The following is a 23546-nucleotide window of genomic DNA, read 5'->3' on the forward strand; positions in this document are numbered from 1 at the left end:
TATACCAGCAATTGTACTGTACCAGCTTCAAGTGATCAATTTCAGGGACTCAATTATAACTTTTAGGTTTTTAAACCAGTCTTTGTTGGGTAAGGGCACATTTATTTTCAGACCCAAAAGCAGAGATAATGAAATGTTATGCAGTTTTGTATAACATAAACATAGGCTTTAATAAAAAAAAAACCTTTAAAATATATTGAGCCTATATCTACTTGTTGTGCACTCTATTACTTTAAGGTGGGAATCTGCTAAGAATAAGTCACATCAACGAGTTATGGTCAGGCAATTTGTTATTTTCAGTCTTTTCAAAAATGTATAATAAAAATAGAGATTACAGTTAGAGAACCTTGAAGGGGTTATTTGTCTCTATTTATTTTATTAAATATTACTAGACGTCTGCTGAGGACAACAGATCAATAAAGGTCCTTGTGGTTTCCCGATGGAAGGTTGCAATTATTTTCTCCCATTACAAAATAAGCATAACTCAATTCCTCTCATCTATCATCTTTGTAAAGAAATATCACTGTGTGTTTATTTCACTGTCTCTCTTGATTTCATTTTAGGGGCCCTCTTGCTTTCATTTCACACTCCTAAATCTTTTCTTCCCATATTTGCATGTTCATTTGACAGTAATGGTGACCAGTTTATCATGTCTTGGCAGAGTGATTAAGTGAGGGAAAGAGACAGTAAAATGAAAGATATTTTTATGAGCTTTCTTGGGACTGAGATGTTACGCATTTTTAAAGCCACACCTTAATTTCTGTGAAGAATAAACTATATTTCAAACCGAAAATAGGCTGTCTGGTGACTTTATAAATTTTTTTAAATAATGCTTACTTTTGAATCAAATTATAAAAAAACAACATCCTTACTGAAAATGACTAAAATTGGGTCTATGACCAGTATACTTTATTCAGTTTCTTCGTAATGTGGTTTTATATCTATCTATCTATCTATCTATCTATCTATCTATCTACCTACCTACTAGCTTAGGTACCTGGCATTGCCCAGATTGTTAGAAAAAGTCGATTTTTTATTTGTACAAAATGCAAAAGGTTGTGGGTGAAATACAACTGACATAATGCCAGGTTAACCCCAAGAAACTACGACTGAAATCATGCCAGATTAAACCCGAGAAACTCTATCAGTACTTAAAGTTTGTTATGTCAGGCAAGTTTGCTCTGGATGCATCATCGGAGGGGTTCAGTGTGCTCTCTGCCTGTAAGTTAAACTACAACTCCCACTATAATGAGTCAAACCCCTCAAACTGCTCCAGTAGGTGGAGTTAGTCATAGAGGTTCTGTAAACTACAACTCCCAGAAAGAAAGGCCCATCCCTCCCCCCTCCCGAAAAAACCCCCTCCAGTAATCCAATTTTGACATATCAGGTATGTGTGCCAAGTTTGGTCCAGATCCGTTGGTATTTGGGTTCACGGTGCTCTCTGGATGTAGGTGAACTACAACTCCTCCAAATCAAGTTGAATTTCCCCCAAAGATCTCCAGTATTTTTTGCTGGTCATGGGGGCTCTGTGTGCCAAGTTTGGACCAATTTCATCTTTGGTGGAGTTCAGAGTGCTCATTGATTGCAGATAAACTATACATCCCAGTACTTACAGCTCCAAAATGTCCAGGCCAATTCCCCTCAAAACCCACCAGTATTCAAATTTGGGCATGTCAGATATGCAGGCCAAGTTTAGTCCAGATCCATTATTGTTTGGGTTCATAGTTCACTCAGGATGTAGGTGAACTACAATTCCTATAAATTCCTCCAAAGGCCTCCAATTGTTTTTTGTTGGTCATGGGGGTTCTGTGTGCCAAGTGAGTTCCAGGATCATTATTGGTTGAGTTCAGAGTGCTCTTAGATCGCAGGTGAACTATACATCTCAGTCCCTACAACTCCTATAAATCATGGTGAATTCTCCCCAAACCTCTCTAGTATGTTCAGTAGTTGATTGATTCCTCTGTTTGATGTGTGCCATAGAAAAAAATAGGAAAGGGTTATGGGAGAGGTAGTGGGTGTGGTCATGCAAATTCCACACCAAGTAAGAAACACTGGGATGCCTGTGGTGGAGGGAAAATAATAAAACCTAGGATGAAACTGTCCTCGTATGAAAGCCTTCACTTGGGTAGTTGGCAGGATGGGGTTTGTGGAGGACATTGGCAGGGCTCTTGGACATACATGTTCATGGCACTCTCTATAACCTGCAAGGTCATTGGAGGAAGGGCCATTGGTGTCTCCTGAGTAGTGGAAGCTTTGTGGAAGTAGGATTTTTTCTGTGGAAGTGGACAGCTGGCCATGCATACACACACACACACACACACACATACCAAAGAAGTGAATCAGAGGCTTTTGGGATTCTATCTTTTAGTTTCAATGGAACTACTCTAAAGCTTCCCACCCCCACCATCCCCAGGTGTTTTATTGCTATTAATTGCTGGCAACCTGACTTCATTTTATGGAAAACCTGTGAATGAGAGACCTCCAGGTCACATTGTTGTCATCTGTTTCACTCTGGTCTTGCAAACTCAGAGTCCTGGCTTCCCTGATTGGGTCATTCCACCTGAAATGCCAAGCTTTATTGTCCTTTCTAGTGAATCATATCTTCTCAATCTCAGTTTAGTCATATTGACTTCAAGGCTTGATTTGCTCTGTATGTACGCATGTGATTTCAAGTTGCCTGCCAATTTATGTGTAATTAATTCATACAGTTTTCTCAGGTAAAGAAGGTGGTGGTTCTGCAAGTTCCTTCCTGCGTAATACAGCCTACAGCACCTGATACTTATTAGTTGTCTGTGATCTGACTACTACTCTAGGATCCATTTGTCTCTTTTTGCAGTCCAAGATATTCAGCTACTGCGTAAATATTTTTCTCTCTTCTATTTTTAATTAAATTAAGACCTGTTACAAGGACAATATTCATCAGCACTATTCCTACTTCAAGAATCTTCAGTGAAACTAAGGGGACCAAGCTGAAATCGCTGGGGATTAGTAGATTATGCCCTTTGCCAAGAATACTGCACTTAGAGATGAAAAATTTTGAAATACGGGTGGGAATATATGGCCCTCCCAGTGCTGATGGACTGTAAACCTCACCATTCCTCATCTATTTTGCTTTGGGTTACTGAGTGGCAATTCTACAACATCTGAAAAGCTGCACGATTCCATCTTCTGGATAAAACAGTGAGACAAAATGAACTGCAATTAAGATTTCAAATTTGAGTTTGGAAGTCAGTATTATAATGTAGTTGTAGCATACATTGTGGATTTATGTACTGCAGTATAACTTCTTATACCGTTGTTGTTTGAGGTAAAGTTCAAACAAGAAAACTAAGAAGAGAGCTGGCCCTGCACTAAATAAAGGGAATTTATTTTACAATATTTGATGAAAACCAGTTGCAGACAAGAACAAACAACTAGGAATACTGTACCTAGATTCAGTATTGGGAATTTTGAGGCAATCAACATCCTAAATTGGATACACAAACCAAACTGAAATTAGTGAAGTTCATGTAAGAATATCCACTCTGTTCAATTTCTTGGCATTTGAAATTCTGATCAATGTGTGTGATTCTAATGCGCCTTCAAATCTAATGAGTAACTCACTTTTGAATATGTAATTTAGTGAAAAAGGTGAGCATTACATTTGAGTAAATATGGTAAGTGGGTCCAGAAACAGTCAAGGGGTGTTGCATTTCCCTACTACTAGTTTAAACTATACTCTTCTCCTAGGTAAGCAGACAATGTAGGAATATTCTTCAGAACAACTTTATTCAGGGTCTACTGAACACTGTAACCTTTACAGTCCATATCTGTTTAAGCTCAACATCTGCTGACATGACCACAAAAGGTGAACCCATAACATAAAGTTTGTTTAAGTCTTTACAGACCTAATCCCAGTTATCTTTGTTTGCTATCATTTTACCTTATGATTGCTTCCTCATGGGAAGAGGTTATGCTGAACCCACAGTACAGTCCGGGTTATCATATTGCAAGTTCTGCTTCATATACATTTCAGCACTAAGCCAGAGCCTCAGAAATCTCATAAGTTTTTTTTCTTTTAAAAAAACAACAACAAAGCTTTCTGGTGTGCTTTCCAAAAGAAAATATTTACAAAGCTTATGTGAAGGGGAAGAAACTGGGAGAAATAAATGAGCAAATTTTTATGAAAGAGACACACTAGAAGCATATATTCATTTTACTCCTCGGCAGTATCTTTTTATCTGTGTTATGCATCAAAAGCTTCCAAGACCTCTTATTTAAGCTGTTATGACATTTCTTGAATTTCTGTGTGTTGCCCACATAATTAAACTTCCAGCTTCTATAATATATCTATCAATGAAATGCTAAACACTGGCAAACTCTAGAAAATATCAACTATTTACAGTATTATTGGTTAGTTTCCACTAACTGGGGAAGAAAGTTTTTCCCACAGTTAGTAGAAACTAACCAATAATACTGTAAATACTGTTCGAGAAATAGTATGGAAAGAGAAGTATGAAAATAGCCCAACAGGTTATAAAAATGATATTATTAACAACAAGCAAAACAAACAATTAAAAGGAAGATGCCAGACACTAATCTATTATGCTTATGGGTAAAAATACTCTGAAGACAAATATTTGATATTTTCTAGAATGAGAAATGAGTAAAGGAAGTAGAGTCTCACTTATCCAAGCCTCGCTTACCCAAGCTTCTGGATTATCCAAGCCATTTTTGTAGTCAATGTTTTCAATATATTGTGATATTTTGGTGCTAGATTCGTAAATATAGTAATTACAACATAAAATTACTGCGTATTGAACTACTTTTTCTGTCAAATTTGTTGTATAACATGTTTTGGTGCTTAATTTGTAAAATCATAACCTAATTTGATGTGTAATAGGCTTTTCCTTAATCCCTCCTTATTATCCAAGATATTTGCTTATCCAAGCTTCTGCTGGCCCATTTAGCTTGGATAAGTGAGACTCTACTGTAATATTGATCCAACTGCTAAAGGAAGACTGGTTAAATTGTAACCACCACACAAAGAATAATATCCTATACAATTTAGAAACAAATTTTCTATATTTACAAAAATATTAATAAAAACTACCAGATGCAAACTACAAACTATGAAATCTGAAGAGCTTTAGTTTTAATCTGTTAAGTCTCAATTTTAATACACTATTTTAAATTTAAATACTCTGGATGTAACTGATTATTGATTAAACGGAGAGCTAGAAAAACGAATTATTTATCTTTCTTGGGTTTTTTTAAAGCCAAAGTTACATATAGTGTGTGTGTGTGTGTGTGTGTGTGTGTGTGTGTATATATATATATATATATATATATATGTATATGTATATATGTATATATGTGTGTGTGTGTGTGTGTATATGTATGTGTGTGTGTGTGTGTGTGTGTGTGTGTGTGTATATATATATATATATATATATATATATATATATATATATATAGAGTTAAAACAATAAAAAGGTACACAATATAAAACTCTTCCACCAATGATAAATTATAAAAATAATCAACTGAATTAAGGCAGTTAGTTAAAAACTGGCTAATTATGTCCTTGGAGTTGAGAAACATGTTGACCTACTATGGAGACTTACAATGTCAGAACCAGGCTGGCCTCCCAGAGGAGAATATACCAGAAATGGAAAACCACGGTCAAAATAATTCTTTTCCTTGTCACCACTCTTCAGGCCCTACTTGAAGCAAGTACTCTTGATGAAGATTTCAGATGTCAATCACAGGGTGCAAGCTTGTTAGTAACTGGAGGGGTGTTGGGAACTAACCATCTCTGTAAATACTTCAGCTTGACATTAGTACATTTTGAATAAGATTTCCAAAAATAGAGGAAATTTAAGATTATTGTTGCACAACTAAACAACTTAGCTGCAACATGAATATGTGGATTTTGGATAACGAGAATACATAGATTTTGCAAGTCATATATTGAAGATATTTCACGGAAACAGCTATAACAAGTAGGGCTAAAATATAAAATAGAGACAATGTATGGCGAGTTTTTGAAGTAGAGGTTTCACAATCTTCCTGGAAGGAAAATGTGCTTCAATCAAATACAGACAATTTGTCCACAGAAATGGCCTAAGATAAGGGCAAGATACATTTCAGGCATTTCAGGTTGTTATCGGTTTCTCTCCCGCTCCCTCATCATGTGTCTGTCATCTGGAGGAAAAAATGCTAGCCCTGAAAAATACTTACTACTCACAACAGAAATCAATGAAGCAATGTAATTAATAACAGGCTACTCAATAGGAATGAGACTGGAAATGGATAGGGTAATTATCTGATTCAGGCAACTAATTAGCATCATGCTCACTTACCCTGTTCAGACAGTACTTGCTGTTCTTTTCATAAAGATGCTGAAGACATTTCATGTTTTGTTTGTCCACAATCTTGCCAAAGAATTCATTTATGGTTTTGATGGCGACTGCACAGACAGCAGATTTGTGAGTTGGTTCTGAAGAGTCTGGTTTACTTTGGGCAAATGCACCAAACAAAACATCATCATTAACATCAAGCCCCATTTCCTGGGCTAAGGCTGCACCCGGCTTGCCAATATAGGCAGCCTGTAGAAGATTAAACACCTCATTTGACTGCTTGGTTGACCTCTTTTTACGTTTTTCAGTATAAATACATTCAAGGGGCATTTCCATGTATGAACGCAGCTCAGAATCAAAAGAACAGAACCGTATGATCCTTGTGTGAAAAGCCTGGGAGTCTAGAGATTCTCTCTGGACAGTGAGAAAGTACACAAAGTGGTCCTTTTCAAATGCATGAATGTACTTAATGGGGTATGAATTCCTGAATTCTGGAAGGACGTCAATATAAGAGTAAAGCGTGAGAAACTCAAAACCATCCAAGGTTTCTTTTAATCTCCGGACTGATACTGAATGTAGCAAATGGTCTTGCTGAGATGAATTATTTACAGTATTTCCAACATAGAAGTACACAAATCTTTCCTTTTCTGTCACCAGAACTTTGCTGCCTAAAGGGCTTACAACACAGTCAGGACACTGGTCTGATTCTTCATCCACTTGCTTGGAATACATACAGTGTACGTCACTTTGAATGTCAGCGGGATTGCTAGGATGAATGACATGACGTTGGCAGGTTCCTTTTGCAGCGCTCCCGCAGCTGATGAGTTGATGATCGTAGTATGTTTCTAGGAACAGAGCCATATTCTTGTTATCCTTCCAAATGTTTTCAGATTGGTTTAATCTAGGTGCACACTCTGTACAGGGAACACAATCTGGGTTCTCCAAAACAGGTCCAGTCTTGTACACAGAGACACTGTGAAGGCTTTCATTTAAAACATATATCTTGTTGATGGCTCCTACATAGAAGTGATTCTTGTATAGGACTATGTTTTGTATTGGTGTTTCTGCAGTGAAATTAGGGAGGTGATATTTCACATTCCAATTCATCTCCAGCCTTGAAACTGCTTCTTTACATTTGCCATCACTCCTCTGTATGAAGGCGAGCAGAAATAAAATAATCCCAGAAGCAGGAGTAGCAAAAGCCTTCATTACTGCAGATTAATCCTGTCAAAAGACATTTTTAAAAAGTTAGTAATAGAAATTGTAAGATTTTTAATTACACACTTACCTAACTTCATAAAAAACATTTTTAATAACCCGCCTCCATCTCCCTGAGGGGACTCAGGGTGGCTTACGTAAGGACCAAGCCCAAGAATCAACAGATAGAAAATTAAAACCACAAAAAATATAATTAAAACAGGTAAACAATACAATAACATCATAAAATACACTGACAGGCACAGGGAAACTTAATGTCAAGGTAAGAGGGTGAAGCTGTGGGCATGATTACACCACCAAAATAACCAGCTGTAATTTAGGTTACTTAGCCTCGGCTTTTACCGATTGACCCCTTTAGCACCACATACAGTAGAGTCTCACTTATCCAACATAAACGGGCCGGCAGAATGTTGGATAAGCAAATATGTTGGATAATAAGGAGGGATTAAGGAAAAGCCTATTAAACATCAAATTAGGTTATGATTTTACAAATTAGGCACCAAAATATCATGTTATACAACAAATTTGACAGAAAAAGTAGTTCAAATGCTATGTAGTAATTACTGTATTTACGAATTTAGCACCAAAATATCACGATATATTGAAAACATTGACTACAAAAATGCATTGGATAATCCAGAACATTGGATAAGCGAATGTTGGACAAGTGAGATTCTACTGTATATCTGTAATATGTACCTCTGAAGTTGTATTACTGCCAAATCCCCAAATTCAAATGAGCACAATTTTTATATCTCTTTATCCTCCAAAATCATTTGCCTGCTTTTGCCTTCCCAGGCCAATAACTTCCCCGCCATGCCCCATTGGGGAAGTCACTTGCTTGGACACCATGCAATTCATGCAAACCATTTTCTAAATTGATCATTCTTGCTACAACAGTTGTATCAACCAAAGATTCCCATGCATAAACTAGGAAAATATAAAACTACTAGCAAGTTAAGGAAGCACACAAAGCACAAATAGGATTCCAGCCATTGATACACACACACACACACACACACACACACACACACCACACTATAGTGAGCAGTCGTTTATAAACAGGTGCTTTATGGGATCTGCAAAATGATATAGTAAAAAGTTTTATTCCATTGATTTTTAATGAACAGGCTTCAGAACTTTTAGAAACAGAATCATTCTGCATTAAAGATAAAAGTAAAATAAACCACAGCTCCATTCAAAGATTGAAGGTCAAGGCGGTACAGATTGTTAAACATTTTAGGCTTCCAAATTTCCACTGGTATTTTGATATATTCTGGAACTAAAATAAATCATTCATGGTTTTTTGACCTTATAATGGTAATGTGTTAATCACTACCATTACTGACAGATTATATGCAAATATATTCATGGTGTCGTGATTTCATTGGCTATATTCCAAGGGTGACTATATTTGACTTTAAACCATTGTGAGGAAAAAAAATATTAACCAAGTACTTTAAAAAAAAAAACTCACAAAATATTGTTTTCAAATTGGGTTGTGAGTTTTCCAGGCTGTATGGCCATGTTCCAGAAGGATTCTCTCTTGACAACCTCTGAGGATGCCTGCCATAGATGTGGGCAAAACGTCAGGAGAGAATGCTTCTGGAAAATGGCCAGACAGCCTGGAAAACTCACAACAACCCAGTGATTCCGGCCATGAAAGCCTTCAACAACATATTGTTTTCAAATTGTTTAAGAAATTGTTTATGATTTGTCTTATACTCTAGATGATTTGGGGATATCATTACTTCACACTCTGAGTGATGCTTTTTTCATGTACCTAACGTATTGACTGATTTTGCTGAGCAGAAAAAAAGACTCACTGCAATACTTGGTGTTCTGGAATGCCTGGGTAGGCAAAAAACACTAATAGACAAAGAACTGACAAAGCATTTTGGTTGAACAAGAGTCTAACCTAGCAGTTTTTTCCCCTTTTTATTCATTTTTGATGTGGTTTTCAAAGTCAGGAAATTCATGATTAGGGTAATATGAAAAACTTGCACATGACTAAATAAATCAATTCCTGTTTGCAAGAGCAAATTTTGCACCAGTTTTCAACATTATACTACATACCACATCAAACGTTGTTCTACCGATATTTAGGCACAGTTGCTAAACTAAATTTAGTTTCCTTAAAGGAAAACAATTAAGTTACCTAAAAAGAGATTGACCATATGCTGTTTACAAGGTTTTGTGGAAAATATTATTTAGCTACAGATGAAAAATACTGTAACCAGTACACAAATGCTCACAGCAGTTAGCTCAGATATTTGATTTCTAGAACCCTTAAACTAGCCTTCAAAAAAATGTTGACAAAATTCTTACTTTGGAAATACTAATAACAGTTTTTCTTTCAATGATACATTGGCATGGACCTAAAATATATCCAGTACAAAGCAGAAGGCTCTCCCCGCCCCTATAGTCTCCTACACTGCATTGCTAACCATTTTGGATGGAGCATCACAAGCATCAGGAGTAGGTTTTAAAGGCAATCGAATAGGAAAAGAAAGCTCCACTGCACAAGTTGTTCTGCCAAAAACATGAACAAGATTTTGAAATTAATGTGTTCCGAGGGCCCTCTGGATCTCCCAGACTATTGTACCCCAAATTAGTAAATGGCAGGCCTACCCAGTCAATTTTGACTTGTGAATTACCTGTATGTATCTTGTTATATGTATTTTAATAGTGTTTTAACCTGTTTTAACCATGTTGTATTCTGCCTTGGAAGGAACCCCAGTGGCGAAGTGTGTTAAAGTACTGAGCTGCTGAACTTGCAGACCGAAAGGTCCCAGGTGCAAATCCCAATAGCGGAGTGAGCGCCTGCTGTTAGCTCCAGCTTCTGCCAACCTAACAGTTCAAAAACATGCCAATGTGAGTAGATCAATAGATACCGCTCCGGCGGGAAGGTAACGGTGCTCCATGCAGTCATGCCGGCCACATGACCTTGGAGGTGTCTATGGACAACGCCGGCTCTTCAGCTTAGAAATGGAGATAAGCACCAACCCCCAGAGTCAGACATGACTGGACTTAACGTCAGGGGAAACCTTTACCTTTACCTATTCTGCCTTGGGCCCGAAGGAGTCGCAGATTTTAGGGTATTATTAGGGTATTTATTAGTATTATATTATTATTATTTGATGCACAACAAGATTAGTACACAACAAACAAGATTACACAATGGATACTTCCCAAGTGTCTAGGACTATGTGAGGTATCAGCGAATAATAATGCATGCAGATCCGAGTAGGGATATGATTGTTGTTGTTACTATTATTATTGCATACCTTATACTGTCAATTAGACCACACATGTGCACACCATTCTCTAAGAATACAGACAGATTTTTATGAGCTCCAGGATTATTCTACTGAAAGGATAATAGAATTCTGACGTGCAATATAAAAAGCATCCTTCGAGAATTTACAGAATTAGAATGCCTAGGTTGCCATTTTTTATAGCAAGGACAAAGGAGCCCCCGGTGGCGCACTGGATTAAACCCTTGTGCTGGCATGACTGCTGACTTGAAGGTTGGGTTGCTGACCTGAAGGTAGCTAGTTCGAATCTAACCCGGGAAGAGCACGGATGAGCTCCCTCTGTTGGTTCCAGCTCCCCATGCGGGGACATGGGAGAAGTCTCTCACAAGGATGGTAAAACATCAAAACATCCGGGCATCCCCTGGGCAACGTCTTTGCAGACGGCCAATTCTCTCACACCAGAAGCGACTTGCAGTTTTTCAAGTTGCTCCTGACATGAAAAAAAGCAAGGACAAAAATAGATTGGCATTAAACTGGATACTGAAGCTGTTTTTGAGTTGCTGATTGAAACCAACACCTGAAACATAGTCAAAGTTGTGTCATTTTAAAATGATCTTTATAGAAGAAATCTTTTTGAAAGCTTCTTTACAGAATAAGTGCTTTGAGAGCCTTCAAGAGAACAACATTGGCTATTAGATTCAGTGAAGTGCTCAATACACATTTACTTCGAGCAAATGAGTAATTTCCATTGAAATGATGAATGAGGAGTGTGCTCTTTTTGAGTGTTTGTTCAACAGAATGAGGTATCTAATACCAAAACGGTCTACAAAGAGACTTTTTCAGTTTAAATTACACATAAAAGTGACACAAAGAAATGCAAACACCATTAACAAAAGATTTGTGGGTAGACAACAAAATGGTTTCCAAAGACTCAACGCAGTCACCAGTTATTCTGTTTGTGGAGAGCATGATCTCATAATGGAACATCCATCCTGTATTATAGATGGCTGTCAGCCAACTACCACAAGTGTGGTCAGCAGTGACATGTCATGTTACTCAAGGGGCAAAAATAGGTGCTGCACTTTCTAAGATGACGATGGAAATTGATGTGGCCTAACTAACGTGCATCACTGCATGTGTGAGGTTAATTTTTCTTCTTACTAGTAAGCATAATTCCTACCATCATACATGGTTATGTGTGTAAATCGTCTTTTAATTATCTAGGCTATGGCAAATTCCAAATCCAAAAAAATTAAACTGTCTTTTTAGAACCATCTGGAAACTGCACATTGGACTGCATTTCTTACTCAGCAATAGATTCAGAAATACAGAACTGGAAAGTAACTTGTTGGATCATCTTGTCCGTAAATACAGACAGTTCCCAAGTTAAGAACAAGATTGGTGTTATAGGTTTGTTCTTAAGCTGAATTTATATGTAGGTACATTTTTAAAGTGTAACTTCAGCTAAAAATATAACTTTTTAAGCTTTGGTTAACCTAAGGAAAGTATTTGTTCTGCTTTCTGTGCCCCTGCTCAGAAGATTTCACCCCACTTTCTGTCCCTGAGATAACTGGATTTTGAAAAAAAAATGGCTTGTTGTGGAAACAAGGATTGGGTGATAAAGCGTCACCTTCCACCCGTGATAACTCTTTCAGGAGTGAATTTCCATTCCTAGAGGTAGATTCCTTTCCCTTCCTGCTGTCTCATCCCAGTTCTTAACTATGAGTCATTTGTAAGTTGGATGTTTGTAACTTGGGGACTGCTAATATAATAGTCAAAGAAAATATGCATGTACAGTCAGGCCTCCACATTGCTGCAATTTTAAGCTAGGATTTGAAAAAAGGCCATATTGAGAGGGGGGGGCTTGTTTTCTGCTTCTTTAGAGATTAGGACACAGAGCAATGGATTCAAGCTGCAAGAAAACAGATTCCATCTAAACATTAGGCAGAACGTCCTGATGGTTAAGAACTGTTCAACAGTGAAATATGCTGCCTTGGAGCATGGTGGAGTCTCCTTCTCTAGAAATTTGTGAAAAGAGCCTGGATGGTCATCTGGCAGAAGTGCTTTGATTGTATATTCCTTCAAGGCACAGGGTCCTACTAGATGCTCCGGTAGTCTTTTCCAACTATGTCAGTCTATGATTCTAAGAAAAAAATGTTCTGGGAATTTCTAGACCCCCAGCATGATTCTATGGTCAACGTCCATGGAAGTTGATTATAGAATTGCCTGAAGGACCTAAAAATACCTAGAGAATTATTCTATAGGAATCTGTAGTTCCTCTAGCCCAACTCTATGACCGATTAATTTCGGGCTGAAGTTAACCAAAGAGGATGATCTGGAACAGTGGTTCTCAACCTGTGGGTCCCCAGATGTTTTGGCCTTCAACTCCCAGAAATCCTAACAGCTAGTAAACTGAATGGGGTTTCTGGGAGTTGTAGGCCAAAAACACCTGGGGACCCCAGGTTGAGAAACTCTTATCTAGAGACTCCTAGAGATAACTTTTTAATTGAATCCACAATGAATCGAAGCTAAAAACATCAAAACTCAAAGTGTGAGTTTCTGAGCTGACTAAATGTCTCCCAACAAAAGCCTCCCCAACCTCTTTGGAAAACTACAAAGGGGGTGCAATGCATCCATTCTATTGTGCTGAACAACACTCCCGATGCTGGTGAGAAAAGGCACTGGATGCAGATCTTGAGGAACCAGAACATTTCAGTGAAATTTTCATCTTGTTCTATTAGATTTCTTTACACAGATAATTATACACACGGGGAGTCCAGTTCAAACATGTGCATTCTGACACAATACAATCCCCCCTTAAAATCAGCAATGAATTGCACTAAGAAGACTGGCTTTTCTGAACATCTGAATTGACTGTTATTCGCTATGCTTTGAAACGACTGCATCATAGCCAATACTTTATCCCCTGTTGGGCTATTCAACAAGGAATGGAATAGAAAGGTTACCTCTACCAGGCAGAGGACAGAATATATTCACACATCATTTTCACTTTCACATTTCAATAGCTCAAAGATACAGATTCAGTGGTGCAGCAAAGTTTACAAAAGGAAACAATCTTAAAATAAAAGTTTACTTTAAGTTAGCAAGAATGAGGTCATGCTTCATATTTCCATTATCTGTATCACCCTGAAGAGAAATGGTGGCTTCTGCATTATTTACCTAGGTGCAACTGTGGAACATTATAAATGTTTGTTTGCAGTTCTCAGAAATGATTGCAATATTTACCTAAGATAATGCTGTTCTCATCTTGTGACCACACCATATCCGGAATTTCAGATTAAATATAGCAGTTCTATTATAAGTTGAAGGTCCCTCTGAAAATCTGGCAATCATATTGACATATATTAAGTTTTAAATGAAACTACCAAGCCCGGAAATTATTCATTTTTATTTTCTTGCATCAAGAAACATTATTTTGGCTTCCAACATTTCTATCCTTGCACCTCTATATAACTTCCAAGCAAAACAATCTCCTCTAATAGTACATAATGCTACATTATCATGCTGTACTGAAATATGTGTGAAAATGAAGCTTTATCAGTTCCCATACTGTAATCCACTTTTCAACTATGGATCCTGACCCCTTAGCTCAATATTGGGGTCACAAAAATTTGGTAACAGTAAAGGTTTTCTGAATGCTACCTACCTAGTAACTGTTTCAGATATTTACATGCATCTGTTAGCAACAACGTGCCATGTTTACAAGGGGACTTTGCAAAAAAATGTTTCACCTATACTTCATAAAAAGGAAAATTAGTCTATTTAGCAAACCTTGCAAATAGTACATAATTTATTATCAGTAAATGTTTGATTTTAATACCTATTTTAGGTACTGTTCCATTATCTGGCCAGATGCCACTAGGGGGTGCTAGAGAGAGAATAGTCAATTTTATGGGGTGGAGGGTGGTTTGAGGGAGGAAAACCATTCCCCCGTTTTCCTGTTATTCCCCCACTCATGTCCCTGTCATGGAAACAACCCTTGTTTATCATATGGGAAGAGGGAAGGGAATAACCAGCAAAAATGGGAGAAATTGTTTCCTCCTTCAACTACCCCCCCCCCCCCCACCCCCGGTATAAAATGGACTATTGGAAAATGTTTAAGAAGCCCTGCTGTAATCCAAATAACCAATTTCAAATGCTGAAGAAGCAATACTTATACAACTTCAAGGCTTCTATGTCCACACTGAAGTAAAGGTACAAATGAAAATGCATGTACCTATAACATGACATTAAGAACCTAGAATACATTATACATTTAAATGAATGATTTATTTATTCAGGCAGTTCATTTTCCATGGACATTCTCTGCTAAGATTAAATGTTTTGAGGTGTCCAAGATCCCCAAACAAATACAGTAGAGTCTCACTTATCCAAGCTAAACGGGCCGGCAGAAGCTTGGATAAGCAAATATCTTGGATAATAAGGAGGGATTAAGGAAAAGCCTATTAAACATCAAATTAGGTTATGATTTTACAAATTAAGCGCCAAAACATGTTACACAACAAATTTGACAGAAAAAATAGTTCAATACGCAGTAATGTTATGTTGTAATTACTGTATTTATGAATTTAGCACCAAAATATGATATATTGAAAACATTGACTACAAAAATGGCTTGGATAATCCAGAAGCTTGGATAAGCGAGGCTTGGATAAGTGAGACTCTACTGTATATATATTCTTTGCCACAAAAACACTAGTTTCTAGAAACCAAATTTTACACATATGTATATGAGCTAATACATCTTATAAGAAAAACATTCAGACCATTTGTTTGCTTTTTAAAATACTAATATATTTGCACACCAAAACAACTCTGATTACAAACTGTAAGACATTCCAAAATATTAAATCATTAGTCTTCTATCTGAAATGCATTAATTCTATTCTGAAAGTCAGTGGCAAAGATAAAAAAAACCCAAATTAAAACATATCCAACATGTTATTAAGTAACTAGTATGTTTATGTGCATATCCTCTTAACAGATTTGGTATATTATTGTCTTTTGAACAGCATTTTAAAAAATAAAACAAAGGTTGTTTTACTTGGTTTAGCAAATTCTTAAAATACACACATCCTCCATTCTGAAGAAAACGTTCTTTTTATCCATTCACTGTTAATTTACGGTAAGTAGCCTGGAGTGCAATACAAATCATAGCCTTTCCTTCCTAACTGGCTATAGTGCTTTAAGTCCATAAGAAAAAGGCAAGCTTTTGAGCTTGTCTCAGATAACTAGATTTATTTCTTTGCCTCTGGTAGTGGTAGTATTAGGTGAGAAAGGCACTACAGGCTGCTTCTTTTTTAATATAATGAACCTTCAAAAATATTCACCAGTGTTCCAAAGGAACAAAGCATTTCAATCACATTGCCTTTTTGAAAAAAAAACTGAGAAGGAAGACTTCCAGCCAGGTCCTGCACTACTATGACGGGTAAAAGTTGAGTGATTGAGTTCACAATAAGAAAGCTGAAAACACTTAAAGAATCAAAAGAAAAGCCTAGAAAGCAGAACTTATAAAAGAACTTTGAAAATAAAGGACAAACTTTAAGGGATACTAACATTATATAGCTCTAACACTATAGTTTAGCTTTACAAAATCAGAGCATTAAGACTTTTCCCCTTCCCCTCATTCTCGCTTTTTCAAGGCACTTGAAAGTACAAAAGAAGGGAAATGACAGAGCTTGGAATTTACTTTCTATGAAAGCTGTCCACTGGCCATATTAGCTATGGGATTCTGAGAGTTGAATCTCAACAAAATAAAATTTATAATTTCATCAAAATGGGAAACTTGATAGGCCTTTCTCTCACAGCCATTTCCCTGAAATACAGATGTAAATAAAATTTACCATAACAGGCTTTTACATTTCTCTATACATTAGTAACTCACTTCTCTACAACTAAATTAAAAAGTGGTTCACTAGTATATAAAATGAATGGCACAGTAAATATAATTTTAGAGAAATTCTATTTAAGTTGGTAGTTTCCTACATATTGATTGAACGTCCCATTAAGTTTGCAGTCATACCCTAAGAAAATGAAGCAAAGCCCTCTGAATAGGCTTTTTGAGAACTACTTCTTTTAGAACAATGTTTTTGGGTACAAGGCAGCTCTGTTCTGCCTCCTAGGTGTTGACATTATCAATTACCAATGGCTTTTAAATGGCCTGTGGCCATTCAGCCTGCCTGACAACCCACTTCATTCTTGGCAAGATGCTATCTCAACTACAAATAATTGAGGCTACCATATTTCCTCTTGGCCAGAGTTTATCTAAGGTCGATCATGTTTGTTATTCATCCCCATCTCCTACGCATCATAATAAATCTGTTAAAAGCCCACTCTTATCTTTTAACATATTATTTGGAACAGCCACGTGTTTCTAAAAGGTGGAGATGCTTTCATTCCATTCAGATAAGATTTGTATCGGGTGGGACCAGTTTCATATACTAGCACTGCCAAGTACATATGGCTACAACCTTGGAAATATGTCCCAGTGGACAGAAAATGAGTATTTTCTACTCAGATCTATTGCAGACATACCTTAAAAAAGAACAAAACACAAAGCCTCTGGCAGAGGTATTTGTAGTGGGGACATCTAACTTGCAAACAGAAATATTCCTCCATGGGGATTTCATTTTTCAGACACTGTTATAAGAAAAATAAATGCACGGGTTTTACTAGTGTTGACTTTGTTTGTTTATTTAGTCTTGTTTTAACTTTTGTACATTGTTGATTTTTAGCAATGTCTTTTTTCATTGTTACAAACCATTTTCAAGTCCCCATCTGGGAAAATAGCAGGATGGAAATAAATATAATAGCAACAAGACCTGAGAAGAACAATTTTTGGAAAGCTATTGAAATATTTCATGGAAAGACCCATATCATCCTTCACGCTGCTCTGTGCCCTTCACTATGGGTTTTTCTATTGTTTCAGTCACTACTGTGATCTTATCAGAAATAGGGAGATCACGCTCCTAACCTGTCTGAAAATCCAATGATGTGTAGTCATTATTTCCAATTAATTTGAACTAAGAATATATGCTTATTACATACAATTCAAACACTTTGTGAATGTCTTATTTTAATCACTAGGAAATGAGAATTCTAGCAGTATTAGTTCAACTAGCTTTGCAGTTCTATAAGACTCCTACCCCATCTAATGTAATAGAATAAAATATAAAACCCCAGACAAGTTGTACAAGTTATGTGACATCACTGTGTACAAAGCAATGTCGAAGTTATTGGAATACTGTATAAACAATTGCATTTAAAGATAATTTGAATCCAATCTAGTGTGTCCTACATCAAGGCTTCCTGAGCACCTCATATGAAGGACAATGTGCTTCAATGTGCCAGGGATCACTACCATATTTGTGCCCACTGATTGCAAGTATTTCTTTCTTTCCTGGAAACTCACCACAGACTGGCAGTCAATGGCTCATGGATGGATATCTGTCCCCAGACAAAGATGCACTGCTCTAGATTCACAGTGGAGCATTATCACAGTCTCTTGATGTCAGGTATTGGGGATATGGCAAGATGGGTGGGACAATAAGTTTCATCTTGTTGTAAATGTTGTCTGCCTTCATGTCATTTCCAACTTCCAGCAATCCTATGACAATCCATTCCTAGAGTTTTCTTGAACAAGTTTAGTTCTGAAGGGACTGAGCAATGACGTCCTTTTTAGTTGTGAGAGAATGACTTGCTCAGGGTCACCCAGTGGATTTCTATAACTGAGTGGGAATTCAAATCCTGATCTCCTGGAGTCCACATCCAACACACAAATCATTCCACCATGCTGGCTCCTCAGCATGCATTTACCTGCCTCAAAGCATTTCTACCTTCCTTTCTCCCTCACACTTTCTATGGCATAAGGGTGGCATTTCAGACACATAAAACATTCATAAAAAATGTCCCCGTTTTGGCTCACCCAACTCTAGTGGAAATAAATCACATTTTTTCCATTACTCAAAACACCAATATTTAATTTTGCTTGGAAAACTATTCTTTTCTCAGTTGGTACATTCAGTTCTATCCTTCACACAGCAATTTCTTTTGTGTGAATGTCAGAGCTACTAAACTGCTAAGCTAACCATAATGACTGCAAACTACTATCAATTGTGTAAGTTTGACCTTTTCAAGGAAATATATTTTCGAGACAAAACCATACGGAAGGCTCTTGGAACGCTTCATGAAGTATTTTGGCGAAGGGAGGAGGGGACAGAAGAAAATAATGATCCTACCATACTGATCTATGTTGAGAAGAAAATAATTTACAACAATGTAAAAGTTTAATGCAGTATGTATATGGTGTAAATTGTTTTAAGCCTCCACAATCTCTAAACCCAAAGAATCTTTAGTGAAAAGTTTTAACTTGCTATCAAAATGAAATTAGTATCATACCAAATGGGCTTCCATTCATAAACAGTGGCAAAGGCAGTGTTGTATCACAAAAACCCATGTTCAAATACCAGCTAAGCAACAACCTCGTAGCTCAAGTTGTAGAGCATAGACTTCATAAGTTTTTGTAAAATGCTAGAGATCCTGTCAGGATGAGCTTGTATCCTATTTAATAAAGTTCACTATTTGAAGAACTGGTGTGATTTAAAAGATAAAACAATAATAAGATAAGAATGTGTAAATTGCCAATCAGTAGTTATCACCTGAACCAGAGATTGGAAAGATAAAAGAAAAGAAAAAACTAGTGAGTTCAAAATTTGTCTCAGTAAAAATTTAAACCTTTTAACAATAACAATTATTAACTTAACAATTATTAATAATAATTTTCTGAGCAAGCACACAGGATAACTAGTAGAAATCATGGACTCTATGGTAAGATGCATTGTATTACTCTTTTGTTAATTATTTCTGAATTTGCACCTATACATACAAATCTACATTTCATCCAAATCACTGCAATCTTTTAATACTCCAGCATGTTTTATGTTAATTAATTATTACAGTGGTATATGATAATCCATAAGAATTTATTCCACTTAAATATGCATAAAATGTTCAGCATCCCATTTTAACATTTCTGTCTTTCTCCTACTCTTTGGAGTTAGTTTTTAAGATACACGAAGGTAAGCAGATGAAGAAAAGAGCATTGCTGACTATAATGAGGGCTACAGAATCCACCTTAGGTATCCAGTTGACTCCTGAGTTTGATTTTAGATAGCCATTTTTGGAGTTAATTGTGAATGTGGAAAAACAGAAAGGGCAAGAGAGAGAATCATCAGCTTATATTAATGCCAAGCTTGAAGGAGTGACTTGAGGCAACAGATTCGGTTCATTACAAGTGATCTTGAGTCAGACTTCCCTCCCACTTGAATTTAATATCAATCTGATTAAGAATTACTCACGTAAAAAACTGATTTTAGCCCTTCAATTTGAACAGGATACACCTGCCTGGGGGAAAATTCAGAATTACAACATACCTAGAAACTTGTACAAACGAATGTTGTGAAGTGATTCAAGGACAAGGCTTGTTTGGGCAAATTCTGCTCTTTTGTCATTTGTGTACCATTAATTTCTGCTTTATACAGAACATTAATCTCTGGCAAGAAGTATTTTGTTCACTGTCAGTCACGAATTGCAGCGCAAGAAGTTACACTGCCATAAACACAGCCTCATGCAGATCAAAATGTGGCTCAATTTATGTACACAATAATCTCAAAAATGCATTTGAAGCATAGAATTACACCATTTTTTTCTACTCAAAAACTGGGGATGTGTTCAAATAAGACAAGTATCTTACAACTCGTTTTTAGAACAGAGTATTAACGAATATTGTCATTAGTTTAGCAGAAGAGGAACTGCAATATTATTTTAAATATTTAAATCTATGGGAGTTATTCATAAACAGGTTGGAGAAGAAAAAAGGAGAGAATATGAGATCAGCTTTTCAGGTATTATATGACAAATGCATTTGTTGAAAGCATACTTGTAAATCCAATCAGTAATATCAATAAGATCACAGCCACTGAATCCATAGAAATTTGGCTAAGTCAGCACGTTCTAAAAAATCCACTGATGTGAATCTACTATTTTGGAATAACAAACAGACTTCTGCCTCTAGACAACAATGATGTAGCTCTCCAGATATTACTGGACTCCAACTCCCATTGTTCTTTGCCATTAGCTATACTGGTGAAGCCTACTAGAAGTCTAACAACATCTATGTTAAATCTATATTGGTGAAGCTTACTGACACTTGCAGTCAAATAATATCTATGTTATATCTATGTTGTTTTGCACTACAATCTATGCAGAATGGTACCAACTTTTCCAATAGTCTATACACCTCTTTTTCTCCAGACAAAAGTACAAAGGCACAGACAGAAGCTCTTTTCATTTATGATTTTTCGCTGCAAAACAGCATGGGTTCAATGCACTGTGCGATCTTCAGTGATTTCTCTCTCCTTATATATTGGCTACTGGGAAAGGGATATCATATGGAGAAAGTTGGTATCACTATTCTGCACAGATTGCTCTGTAGTCTTTGACTTTTTAGTAGAGTAACATAGACTTAAGGAAATATTTAAAAGGAATTTTGTTGAAGGTTCCAAACTTGTAAAATTTATGGTGGGCATGGGACTTGTGCTGCCCTCCAGATACTGCTGGGCTCCAACTCCCAGCATTTTTTTTATCACTGGCTATAATGGTGAAGCATACTGTCACTTGCAATCCAGCAACATCTGGAAGGCTATACAATTCCCATACCCAACACGGATTTGTCACTACCACAATGAGAACAAAAAGCGGACAACCAGGACTCCTTCCTGCTGCCACAGCATCCCAGGAGCTAGCCATATGGACAGCAGGGTTGATTCAGAGTTCTGTACTTTGGATCAGCAAAATGTCTATGTAGATGTGGTCTTGGTGAGCACTCTGCCCCATTTACCATGGTTTAGCGTTACAAAGTTTGCCAATTTCTTTGCCTGTGACATAGGATTGCCAGACTTTCAAAACATCAATATGGAAAGGCTAACATACATGATGCACAGGATTTGCAAACACCTACAATGTAGAATGAATGCATTTTGATATTACTTGAACTGTCATGGCTCAATGCTATGAAATCCTGGTATTTGCAGTGTTGTAAGGTGCCAGCACTCCTTGGCAAAGAGGGCTAAAGACCTCGTAAAACTATAGCTTCCATAAATCCATAGCATTGAGTCATGGCAGATAAAGTAGTGTCAAACTGCATTAATTCTACAGTGTAGATGCACCCTCAGTCTACTACATTTTATAGATTCAGTCTACTTAATTGTAACTAGGACCAAATCTACACTAATCACCTAACAATTTCAAACTGATAATGAAGAAAGTGGTTTACATAGCAAATCCTGGAACCAGTTTGAGGTCTAGATGGTGCTTATAAAAACCACAGAACACTTATGCACATTTAAAGGCTTTCGTTTCCATGCTTTAGTAGGAGTTTGTTGTCTGGCTGGTGCAGTTTGAAGCTAGTTGAGAGCTGCATTAAATGGTTAGTGTAGATGGGCTCTAAATCTACAAAAGTATATCCTACACATCTCTTTATCTCAGTCTAAAACAGTGGTTCTTAACCTGTAGGTCTCCAAGTGTTTTGGCCTACAACTCCCAGAAATCCCAACCAGTTTACCAGCTGTTAGGATTTCTAGGAGTTGAGGGCCAAAACATCTGAGGACCCACAGGTTGAGAACCACTGGTCTAAAAGAGGCTATAAAATCCCTTTGTATAGCTAATATCGGGTTTGAGCTCTACCTAAATAGCAAATGAAAGAATTGATTTCAGTTGACTTAGCCCTTGATTTCTTTGTAAAAATAATATATTGTTCACATTCATAAATTACATGATGTACATACTTCTGTCTTTATGGGGTTCCGTCTATATGAAAAGAGAAGCTTTCCAACCCTCAAATATGGGACAGACATGTAATAATGGACACTTGCCAGTCCTATAAGGAATGTGCTTATAATAAGGGATATCTGTCGTCAAAATGTCTTGGACATTTGTGATGTCGCCTAGATTTAAAAGTTACTGTATTGCTCTGTGCTGCATGATATACCTTATGAATGTTAGTGAAAGTCTACTGCAAGCTCCCATTCTTGCTACCATATGGGTTATCACAAAACTGATGTTTGAGACTATTTTGGAATTTATTTATTTTTTTCGTGTCAGGAGCAACCGGAGTTGCTTCTGGAGTGAGAGAATTGGCCGTCTGCAAGGACATTGCCCAGGGGACGCCCGGATGTTTTGATGTTTTTACCATCCTTGTGGGAGGCTTCTCTCATGTCCCCGCATGGAGCTGGAGCTGATAGAGGGAGCTCATCCATACTCTCCCCAGGTGGGATTCGAACCTGGCAGCTTTCAGGTCAGCAACCCAACCTTCAATTTTGGAATTAAATTGGTCATCCCAAACCCTAGTCCATTTAAATGCAGTTTGAAAAGTAAAAAATCCCAGGAGAGAAAAATGTGTTCAGAAGGAATAGTTGGAAGGCAAGGTTAATGCTTTAGTTTTTTATGTTTGCATGTTTCTGGTTTCAGTGAATTCCATAAATGAAAGAAAGCATTTTTGTCAATAAATAGCTAACAAAAAATTCTCTCCTTCAAATTCAAGCTTATGTAGCCCAAGGGATATCCAAAATATCTGGCCATTTAGAAGATAAGATAAAAGACTGACATATTCAGAAGTCATGTTGTTATGGGACTAATCCAGAGGTAAACAAAA

At 36.9% G+C, this 23546-nt stretch overlaps 1 protein-coding gene across 2 annotated transcripts in view; it reads right to left on the reverse strand.

Annotated features, from left to right (window-relative positions):
• The window catches only part of met (MET proto-oncogene, receptor tyrosine kinase), a 143277-nt gene that overhangs the window by 103042 nt on the left and 16689 nt on the right, over positions 1–23546 (reverse strand). For both annotated transcript variants that reach the window (XM_008111166.3, XM_008111167.3), the window contains exon 2: positions 6345–7565. In XM_008111166.3, coding sequence (XP_008109373.1) covers positions 6345–7550 — 1206 coding nt within the window. In that variant the 5' untranslated portion in view covers positions 7551–7565. The remainder of the gene's footprint in view (positions 1–6344; positions 7566–23546) is intronic.

The sequence above is a fragment of the Anolis carolinensis genome, chromosome 5 (genome assembly GCF_035594765.1).
Source record: "Anolis carolinensis isolate JA03-04 chromosome 5, rAnoCar3.1.pri, whole genome shotgun sequence".
In the NCBI taxonomy this organism is placed as follows: Eukaryota; Metazoa; Chordata; class Lepidosauria; order Squamata; family Dactyloidae; genus Anolis; species Anolis carolinensis.